This window comes from Echiichthys vipera, assembly GCF_963691815.1.
Source record: "Echiichthys vipera genome assembly, chromosome: 2".
NCBI classification, from domain to species: domain Eukaryota; kingdom Metazoa; phylum Chordata; class Actinopteri; order Perciformes; family Trachinidae; genus Echiichthys; species Echiichthys vipera.
This window is the reverse complement of record NC_139827.1, coordinates 18665395-18676232: the sequence shown is the minus strand read 5'-3', so window position 1 is coordinate 18676232 and position 10838 is coordinate 18665395. Positions and strand designations below refer to the sequence as shown.

At 38.4% G+C, this 10838-nt stretch overlaps 2 protein-coding genes across 2 annotated transcripts; one reads left to right on the top strand and one right to left on the bottom strand.

The window, feature by feature from the left end:
* The first annotated feature begins 89 nt into the window (after positions 1-89).
* On the top strand, positions 90-5622 carry rpl9 (ribosomal protein L9). Its single transcript, XM_083937749.1, has 8 exons — positions 90-109; positions 754-800; positions 904-1019; positions 1818-1913; positions 2130-2262; positions 2586-2666; positions 4277-4406; positions 5460-5622. The coding sequence occupies exons 2-7, from the start codon at positions 755-757 to the stop codon at positions 4381-4383; spliced, it is 579 nt and encodes a 192-aa protein (XP_083793875.1). The 5' UTR covers positions 90-109; position 754; the 3' UTR covers positions 4384-4406; positions 5460-5622.
* LOC310964238 (type-2 ice-structuring protein-like) lies at positions 5419-8921 on the bottom strand (the record flags this gene model as incomplete). The annotated part of the gene is made up of 5 exons (XM_083937296.1): positions 5419-5543; positions 7856-7964; positions 8069-8185; positions 8295-8446; positions 8894-8921. 5 exons carry the CDS (start codon positions 8919-8921, stop codon positions 5419-5421), a joined length of 531 nt encoding a protein of 176 aa, XP_083793422.1.
* Between the last annotated feature and the right edge of the window lie 1917 nt (positions 8922-10838).

Below are 10838 nucleotides of genomic sequence, written 5' to 3'. Positions count from 1 at the left end.
ATAATCACGCAGCTCCTTGATTGACTTGTAATGTCTGATGACGGCACGTGCGTGCGCTACAATTGCGTGGTGACGTCCTTCCGTCCTCCTTTCCTCTGCTACCGGCGAGGTGAGGATAGCTGAAAAATAGCTGCTAGGTTTCATCTAACTTCATCTGTGTCAATTAAACATATATTTGGGTTAACTTTGATCTACCAGATGCGGGCAGTATTATGTTACACAACCAAAGCTGTATTTTGACTTTGCGTTATGTTTGTCGAGAAATATGTTGGTTGTTTTTCCATAGATGGGCTGTTTCTGAGGCCTGGCGTTGTATCTGTGTACGCGTTAAGCGCCGCAGCGCGTTCAACGCTATTGTTTTTAAAAGATAATATTGGTGTAGTTTCAGCTGTTTATTACGTCCGTTAAAATGTAGCAGAGCTGCTCCTGTGTAGTGTTACACATGGGTGTCACCGGTGTAGCTGCCTGCTGTAGCCTCCCGTTAGCGCCAGTGCTAGCTGAGATAACGCAGAGTGGCTCATGATAGACACTGAATGGTTCAGTGCTCAACGTAAAAGTGACCCGTTTCTAGTCAGAAATCTGTTAAAATCAAACTAAATATCCTGTGGTTGTGTGATGTACAACCTGTCATCACTGGATACTCTGTACCATTTAATCTCAACTTCAGAAGTTTAACGTTAGCTCTGTATATCAAATAAGCGGAACAAACAAGCATCAGAGCATTAAACAAACCCTGTCCGTCTGTTTTAACAGAATGAAGACCATTCTCAGCAGTCAGTCTGTCGACATCCCCGACAATGGTAAGAAACTTATTTTATGCACATTATCTGAATAATTGTGATGTACCTGGTATTTAAGCTGTTTAGAGTGTGACTTCTCACCCTTTTGTGTTTTCTTTGGTAGTCGTGGTGAGTTTGAAGGGCCGGACGGTGACGGTCAAGGGACCCCGTGGCAAACTTGTCAGGGAGTTCAACCACATCAACCTAGAGCTCAGTCTGCTGGGCAAGAAACAGAAGAAGGTAAGGAGGAATGAGGCTTGTTTGCTCAAACTGATGGAGTGTTCTTTCATCTGGTGCATTTCATTGTACCATTGACCCTGTGTTAACACACATGTGACTCATAAAGTAAAACTGAAGTATTACAATACTTAGGCAAGATCAGATATTGCTACCACCACAATAACACATGAAAAATTATTCATTATAAACAAACAGATGCACAATGCACTGGTCTATGTCCTAAGGTATGAAGGGTTGTTCTCTTTTAATATCAGGGGGTCAGCAGTGTCTTAAAGTATTGAAAGAGCAACAATTAAGGCCCTTGAAAATATTAGTTTCAAACCACAGCTCGCATGGTATTCATTCATTTGTTTACAATGTATACTTTTGTCTAAAGAGGGTGCAGCTAAAGTTTGCATGAATCTAATGGAGTGGGTGAGTTGTGGGATTCTGTGTTTATTTAATCCTGATGAATCTGACGTGATGTGAGAAAGACAACCGCTAATGTGCTCATTGAATGTTCAGTTAAGCTTCGTCCTGGTTGTCAATTACAGTCTAATCAGAACTGTAAGTGATGTTTTGTAGAGTGAAAAATTGCTACTCACACAATCAATAGGAAGTTGGATAACAATATTCAGCCGTTAAATGGTTATAAAAGGCAGCTCAATGCAGTCCAGGATTATTTTCTATCAGATAATAATAGGTACATCTGACCATTTTTATCTAAAAATGTCTAATTTGTTTAAAATGGCCTCAGCAATATCCCAGAGGTCTCAGTGATGTTGACAATGAAAGTGATGTGAGTTGCTGTTTCCTCAGCTTCGTGTGGATAAATGGTGGGGAAACAGGAAGGAGCTGGCAACAGTCCGCACCATCTGCAGCCACGTTCAGAACATGATCAAGGGAGTCACTTTGGTGAGGTTTCAATTCAGTTTGTCTGCGGTTTAGACAAAGGTTAATTGTACTGCTGCAGAACTGTTACATTAACATCTGTGCCCAGCCTTTATGGAGGGATTAGTTTTTGTTGTTGTCATGGTTTCCCTTTGTCTGGCTGGTTATTTTTGGTTCAACAATTTTTTTTGTTTGCCTTTTATGTTTTGGCTCAATGCCTCTATCTCAATCTGACTGCAGGGTTTCCGGTACAAAATGCGTTCTGTGTACGCCCATTTCCCCATCAACGTCGTCATTCAGGAGAGTGGAACTCTGGTGGAGATCAGGAACTTCTTGGGAGAGAAGTACATCCGCCGTGTCAGAATGAGGGGTGGTGAGTCTGCTGCAAGTTATGGAAATATTGTAGTGGGGGGCGGTCCAAGAATATTGAAATATTTTAGGGAAAGTAGAAGTTTCTGTGATGTGGTAGATTCTGGAGAACAGAATTACAATGGGGAAAAATGCCAAATGCAGCATCCCCATCGCCATCTGTGTGGGTAAATGAGACATTGTGATGGACTTGTCCTCAGGTTTAAAAGCGCCCTGTAGAAATGCAGCCTGTTTTAAAACTTCCTGTTAGATTTGATAATGTGTGACAGTAATTGTATCATGTCTGTCAATAGTACAAATAAAAAATGAAATCGCTTTCTTCCGCAGGTGTGAATTGTGCCGTCTCTGCTGCCCAGAAGGACGAGCTGGTGCTGGAGGGTAACGATATTGAGCTGGTGTCAAACTCAGGTACAGTGTGCCTTTTTTTTTCTCCAAAGCTTTTCTACACATTGAAGTGAAATGATTTATAACACTGCCCGCGCTGAGACTCTTCCCAATGTTTTCAACCCAAATATTCCGTTTCTAGTTGTACTCTGAACTAAGATGGGGATTGTTTTTTATTTCATTCGTGGGATTCCAGATATAATCATTTCAGTTCACTGATACTGTATTAAAGCTCAATGTAGCATTACTCAAACACAGAATCCTTGTATTGGCAGATTGGCTGGTACCTTGTCCCCAAATCTATAAACATTTATGTGCTGCTAGTTCAAGATCAGTCATATGGTGTTGTAGTCAATCCTGTCACCTCCTGTTTTCATGTAAAACCCCTTCTTCCATTTTACAGACAAAATGGAATATTCCCCTTAACTTTCAACATGAATTTGACAATTTCCTGACATATTAAGAAGTACTCTTCGTATTACTATTTTAGGTGCTGTCATAATTTTACCATTGATGCACGTTGTGAAGTCTCACATTGCAGCCAATTATTTATGTAAAATGTATATGATAAAATTATATTAATAGTTTCAGAGCACTATTTTAATGCACAGATGACTGAAGGCAGTGGTTCCCACACTATTTTGGCATGTTGCAGTTAAGCAAAGTCTGGGTTACATATGTGCTGACATGTAAACACCAAGAGCAAAAGTTACTTGAATAATGTTTTGATCCTGGAAAATAATGTTTTAACCAGGAAGAAGCAAAGTTAAATGTAAAAAAAAAAAAAGCTAAAAAATGATACATGATCTAATGCCTCAGATATACTTTGCCAATTACTGAATTCAGTTATCTATAATGTCAAGAACAATGTCCAGCACCCTTCTATTCTCTACATTGAAACGTATTTAACAGAATACTATCACAGCACCCTTACACTCTGACTCATGAACCCAGTCTCTGAGCACTGGTATACACTAGTGTTTTTTTAAGTAAGTACTGTGACACATTTTAGTTTTTTTTAGCTCTGACACATTTTAGTTTTTTTAGCTCAGAACATTGGATTTGTAATAATTTAACAGTCAGACTGCGGACTTTGAGCTTTATAGGTGCTTTGGTCTACAGTATATGAATCCAACAACACAATAGTTGTAAACAAAGAAACTTGTTTACAGTGTAATGGTCTTGAGTGGTTTAGTCACCTGACCTCAGTCCCAACAGAGCATGCATTTTACTTGATGAAACAGCAGCAAGTAAATCTGGCTGCTGTACAGGCCTGACAAAGCATCGCCAGGGCAGAAATTGTCAACTGATGTTTTGCAGCTTGTAGCCAGACCAAATGCAGTAAGTAGTAGTAGCAGTAGTACCAGTACTGGCAAATAAACAGTTTTTTTGTACTGTCAAATACATTTTGGTCCCCTAAAATGTGTGGGCTTTACTATAAAAATCACTTCATATGTTGTTGTAAACACCTTTTTAAATTAAAGCTGAAAATGAAACAGTACAGAGCCAAAACAACCAAAACCAGCTTAGTGTATATCCATTCCTCGTCTGATCTTTTTCTCCTCCACCCTCCTCTGTAATGACTGTGATCCCATGTGTGTTGTTGCTCATCATCCCAACCTTCTGTGTTCCAGCTGCTCTGATCCAACAGGCCACAACAGTCAAAAATAAGGATATCCGAAAGTTCTTGGACGGTATTTATGTGTCTGAGAAAGGAACAGTAGTGGAATCAACTCAATAAAAGATACCACTGCACTTGTTGAGGTTAGATGATGCCGTCGCAGCCTCCCTTGCAGCCTCTCCGTTTTCCTTTTCTTTGCATGTTGCTTACTGTGTGCGGTCTTGGTGGGGAAGATGTTTCTTTTCTTAAATGTCTCTGTTCAGAGATTTCTGCATGCTTTTTTTTTCTTTTGCAATGCAAACACACATTTCATTGTTACTATGACATGGCAGTATAGAATACAATGTTTTTCAACCAGTTATCTGATTATTTTCTAAAAAAGATATCAAATTGTTTTATTTAAAAGAATTAAGTAAAATATATTGTTTGTAATATTGCCCTCGTAACTAAAACAATACAAAACTGACACAGAAAAGCATAAAAACATAACATTGAGAAGGAGCAGCAATAGTTGTAAAATGACTGAAGCAACTGACTGCTCTAATTGATATTTTCCTGGCATCTGGAAAATACAATTCATATCTCAACTGAGATACTGACTTGTATAATTGTGTAACTTCTGAAATGGTACAATAGTAGTTATACTAACTACTATAATAACACACCTACAGTTGTTTTGGGAGGGATCAACTTAAATGCTCACTTCTTGTTGCAGTAATGACACATGGCATCCCAACATGTCAGGTGTATTCAAAGAGATTTAAGTACAGTAAATGGCGTCAATACTTGACATCAAAGGTCTACATGTAAGTTAGCAACCCATGTTTATAACAATACGTTTATAATTTTGGCCACAGTTTAGTGAAACATTTTATCACCACAAAAGGGTTTCACTGAAAGTCTAATATTGGCATTATTGCCCAGCCAAATGTTTTTATTGCTCCAGGTGTTTTGTTTTTGACTTCAGTTTGTCATTATCAACAGCATGCTCGTTGTAGTTACATCTTACATCTAGTTACTTAGATGTTTTCTGAAGAAACAATACCTCTTCTTCAGAAGTGCTCATGTTCTGCAGGCCAGCAGGCCTCAGTATACAACATTCAAAATTTGTTGTGGTACTGAGGTTTTCAGTAAACCGCCTATCGTTGCATGTGATCAGGTCTCTCCCTTCACATGCGGCTCTTGTTTCTTTTCAGCGGCCTTGATCCAACAGGCCACCACGGTCAGGAAGAAGGACATCAGGAAGTTCCTGGACGGCATATACGTCAGCGAGAAGACCACTGTGGTGGAGCAAGAAGCTGAGTAATTTTTCATCATGTCCTGTTGTGACCAATAAAAATACAAACTTTTCCAATTCAACTGTCCTCTGTTGTTGTTTTTTTGGTCACGTTTGATTTGTTGACCTGCAGGCCACAGTGGGTTTAAAGTATAAAATAAAAGTATATGTACTGTCTGATCAGAAGATTGAGGCATGATTTAAGCTGTCTGAATGTCAAAGCTAGCATCATTTCCTCAAATCATTAGATTGTCTAGCTCATGGGTGTCAAACTGATCCAGTAAAGGGCAGTGTGGCTGCAGGTTTTCATTCCAACCAATCAAAAACACACCTGGTCCAACAAATCAACTGTGTGAAGACAGTTCAGGTGATTGAGTCGAGTCAGGTGTGTTCTTGCTTGGTCGGAATGAAAACCTGCAGTCACACGGCCCTTTACTGGATCAGTTTGACACCCATGGTCTAGCTATTGTAGATGTCCAGTGAGCTTTCTAGAAAAAGGCATCCTTAAATACAAATATGAGCCTGAAAGATGAACTAAATACTCCATTAATAGGTCAGTGTGGGCCTTAGTTTTCATTTATAGTTTTGCGTTCCAGGTGCCAATGTTTTCATGTTCAACAAAATTAGCTATTATAAGAATGTATTTCTCTCAAGTGTGTTGGTTTATTGTGTACACACTAAAATTATAACCAATGTTTGTTTTATAACAATAAATTGACTGTTCTTAATGGGGGAACTCTTTCCTGACAGATATTTTGGAAGTATACGTGTTTTTGGCATCTAAAGAGTGTGGTCTATACCTACTCTGCAAAGTGTCCTGAGAGAACTTTTGTTATGATTTAGCACTGTAAATAAATTGAATTGAATTATAGAGCTTTTTAACAGAATTCAGTTGCTAGTCAACAGCCCTAGTCCTTTTCAACTTCCTGTCAGTTGATGTCATTCACTGCAACAGGAAATAAACTTGGACAGATATACAATGTTTGTTTACAACTTTGAAGAGGTCTATACATCGTTTTTAAGGAATGTTATTTTGTATTTTACACAAGTAACCTTGTCCCTGGTATGCAGTAATGTATATAACGTAGTTGGTCAAAAATATGTCAGCAAAAAGTCATCACATTTGGATGATGGATCAATAATCAATTCGCCATGGACTGGTGGCTGGAGAGGTGCCAGTTCATCTCCTGGGCACTACCGAGGTGCTGTTGAGCAAGGCACCAAACCCCAAACTGCTCAGGGCGCTGGTCACTGGCAGCCCCCTCACTCTAACATCTCTCCTTAATTGCATGTATAGGTCCTGTTTGTGCATGTGTGTATTTCAGACCTGTGTGTGTAACATGATTAATAATAAGAGTGAAAAAATTAAATTTCCCCGTTGCAGGATCAATAAAGTAATTCTTCTAAGTGTGCAGTTAAAGGAAAGTAGGTCAACACTCAAGACAGTTTCTTTCAATGCAGGATTTTAATTTGCCATAATGGTGAAAGCATAATTTTCATTACAATGCAATTTCCTTAAAAGGACTTAGTAAGTCTCCAGCTCCTGTCAACATCACTCATATACTTTATAAGCACTTTTCATTTTACAACAGCAAATAATTAAATGTGTGAACCATCAGGGTCTACATGAGGCTGTCAACACAGACGAGTATGCAAACGTACACACAATCACACGCCCACCAAAGTGTTTGTGTGATTGATGGTGGTGCAGGCAGGAAGTTTTAAGGATTCTTGGCACAAAATGATGGGTGCAGGTTACTACAGTTTACGTCATCCCAGCATTTGCCATCTGCAAACATGAAAAACAGAAAAGTCAGTCAGAACCACACAATTAAAACAGAAAAATTTAAACTGTCATGATCATGTCATGATAATATAATAGACACTGATGAGAGAAAAAGTTACATATGAACTGAAGAACAAAAGTGGTTCAAATGTGAAAATCAGAAAGTTGATTTCAAGATGAATCCCAACAATGAGATTATAATTACTCTAAACAGAGCCATGTGTGTTGTTCACTGAGGAAAGGTAACTAAATACATTTACTAAAGTACTGTACTTAAATATATATTTTAGAGGTACTTGTATTTTACTTCAGTATTTTTTCCATTTTCCACTACATCTCAAAGGGAAATACTTATTTAATAACTTTAGGTATTTTCCAGTGTAACACTATTAATACAAAGTAGACCAAAATCAACAAAAACATGATGATGTGTTATTATTGATTAAGCTAGATGCCAGTACTTTTTCTTAGGTACATACATCTCTTAGGACAGTCACTTATTTAACTAACAAAAAAGTCTTTAACTTTACCTCCAGTATTCATCGCCATACAGCACTCCTCTCTAGTGTTATCAGGTTGCGATGGACACCAGATGGGATAATCCAAAGGTGTTCCGTCAACCCAGAACCAAGCACTTGCCTAGAAGACAGAAAAGAAAATATATATGTATAATAAAAAAAAATAGCAAAAAAAATGACTCAATTCTGTCAGCACCATCAAAACCATGTGTAGTGAAATATTACCTCCTGGCAATCCGAGCCTCCAATCCACGCTACTTCAGATGTACGCTGCTGAAGGTGATTATACTCAGCAGCGCTGTGGACGGATGCAAGGTTTCCACTCAGGGACTGACAGTGTAGCTGACGTGCAGAGTCAAATGAGATGTCAATTACACAGGCATTCCAGACAAATACCACCAGAACAGTTTAAAAGCAATCTGAATCCATATATCCATATGATCCTGATTACCTGAGCCTGAGCCCAGCTCCTTTTTGTCGTCTCATAAAAGAAGCAACGACCCTCAAATGTAGTCCATCCACCCGGACAAGCTTTCGCTGCAAATAGGACAGTGTTGTTTGCATCGTGTACTACATGCACAGTGGCGTTGGCAGATGTGTCTTCTGAGGACAAACAGAGAAGAGTTACCACAAGTAACTGAAACTCAAACTGAATTATTGAATTGATCATTAGGTTGGTTTCTCAAAATAAATAAGTATATTTAGTGTTAGCTTAGACTAGATAAGATCTCTCCTGCTTTAGCTGCTAAGCTGTCAGTCTCTGATCATTTAACATGCTGTTTCTATGTACATGTGTAATTATCGGACTTGTATCATTTATATTGTGAAACAATTAAGATACCAATCTGAATTCTCTCAGTTACTGTGTTCTTGTTGTAGAACAGAATTGATTTAGTTTTTTATTTCATGTTTGTCAGCACATTGTGTATCCATGCATTTAATACTAGTTAAATATGTATGGTTTCAGTGATTTTTTGCTTTTCTGTAAAGCAAAAAACACACATGAATAAAATTCTGCTTGCTTATAACTACACAAAAAGTAATACTCACCGTCCCCATTAGCTCTCGACAGAGCCATCATGGCACAAACAAGTAGTGTTACAGTCTGCATCCTTGTGGTGGATATTATGTAGATTTTAAAGATGATGGTTGGTTGCTGTAAATATGGAAATGTAATCACAACAGTTACAAACAATTACAAAGAAAGGTGATGTGAGCAGGGCAGCCACAGTGACCGTGGTACTCCACAGGATGAAGAAGATGATGAGAGAAAAGAGCAAGGAAAAGGAGGCTGAAAACAAACCTGAGGAATCTCTTCTTTCAGTGTCAGCCTGTTTCCTCTGCCTTCATGTGCTGGACCAGAGAAAGACCAGCTCTTATACACGCTCGTTTCACAAGGTTATTCATTCATGCATTTATTGATTTTTTTTTATTTTTTAATGTGGACACTGTTATCAGTTTGAAACGTGTCAACAAATCAAAGTTCACCATACACTGTGCCTTCAAAGTAAATATTTAAAATGAAAAAAGAGTGAATTCCTGGAAGCTTTCACCTGAGCATTAACCTTGGCCGTATTTTCTCTTTAAGAGACTGCAGCAGGCTCAGTTTTAGGGATAGGGTGATGATTTTGGTATCACATGAAACTACATCTAATGAACCCACTGGTACCAACCATCGCTAAATAATGCTCCAAAGCTTATAAAGAGCAAAGACAAGATATTAGCACCTGTCTTAACAATAATATTATTGGCCAATTTATCCAACCTGTTCAAAAAGACAATGACAATGAAATGAATTAGTATTAAAATTATTGAGTATTGACTATACGCATAAAAATGCTACAAGAGGAAAGCTTCAAGCATTACTGAGCTGTGAACATAACTGTATGTGCGATAACTCTGCTCCTTCTTGCAAGAATACATAACCTGTTCATTGATTGACAATCCTGTCTCGCCTAAGAAGTTTTGTAGCAATATATATTAAATAAATGTAATCAAATAACTTAAGGCTATAAAATGTTATTTCTTCATTTCTTCTTAATCAAAATGCCATTGTTTTATTCTGGCGATTGGGTCGATCAGTGATATCAGATCATCATCATCATCAGACTAACGCTAAGGAGTTGTGAGAGAATTGACCGTATCTGGCTTTAACGTCCAAGTAGAGTCTCAAGTCATTTACTGTACCTTTCTTCAAGTCAGGTTGAATGTCATCAAAACAGTGACTTGAGTCGACTCAAGTCAAAGTCACATTGATTCAAGCCCACGTGTCTGTTATTTCCTAGATCAGAATTCTCTATATATGCAGTGAAGATCAAAATAAGAGAGCAAATTATAAACACTTGATTTATTCTAAAATACTGTTATTTTATATTGTTCATAGTTTGTTAGAATATCAGCTGTGTCTATACCACTTCTGTACTAGCATGTTCTTTAAATAACCGAGTCACTTTAACAAAAGCCATTATTGTGTGGGAAAGAAAGTGGGCAAAATTAGAGAACACTCTCAGATACCTCCCAGTTATTGGTGTTAATCTGGCACCTGGTGACTATTTACTTAATTGTTGGACCCACCCTATTTAGCTCTCCTGGTTACATCCAAAGGGATGACCCTCTCAGTCATCAGAGAGAGGTTGGGCGTTCCAAGACTGTGATTTCAAGAATATTGAAACTTTACAATGGCACAGATTTATTCGGTCGTCCGAGTGAAACAAGTGCACGAGAGGACAGGAATATGCAAAGCCTCTCAATGGGGAATCAGTTCAACACTGCAGTTGGAGTTGCTCGCCAGTTTAGGGCAAGGATCTGTCCTAGCGCACAGTGTGTCTTTGTTTAAGACTTTATGGACTGAATGCCCACTCTGCAGTGACCAAACCTCTCAACAGCAGAAAGAATAAAAAGTCTAGACTGGCCTTTGCTGAGGAGCATGTAGTGTGGACAGAGGAGAACTGGTCCAAAGTGCACTTCAATGCAGGTTCCTCTACGATTCCTATTC

Excerpts from the sequence above, each read along its gene's own strand:
- rpl9 (XM_083937749.1), top strand. The coding sequence starts at position 755 with ATGAAGACCATTCTCAGCAGTCAGTCTGTCGACATCCCCGACAATG. Across the intron at positions 801-903 it reads TGTCGACATCCCCGACAATG|TCGTGGTGAGTTTGAAGGGC; the intron begins GTAAGAAACTTA and ends TTTCTTTGGTAG. Across the intron at positions 2,667-4,276 it reads TGAGCTGGTGTCAAACTCAG|CTGCTCTGATCCAACAGGCC; the intron begins GTACAGTGTGCC and ends TCTGTGTTCCAG.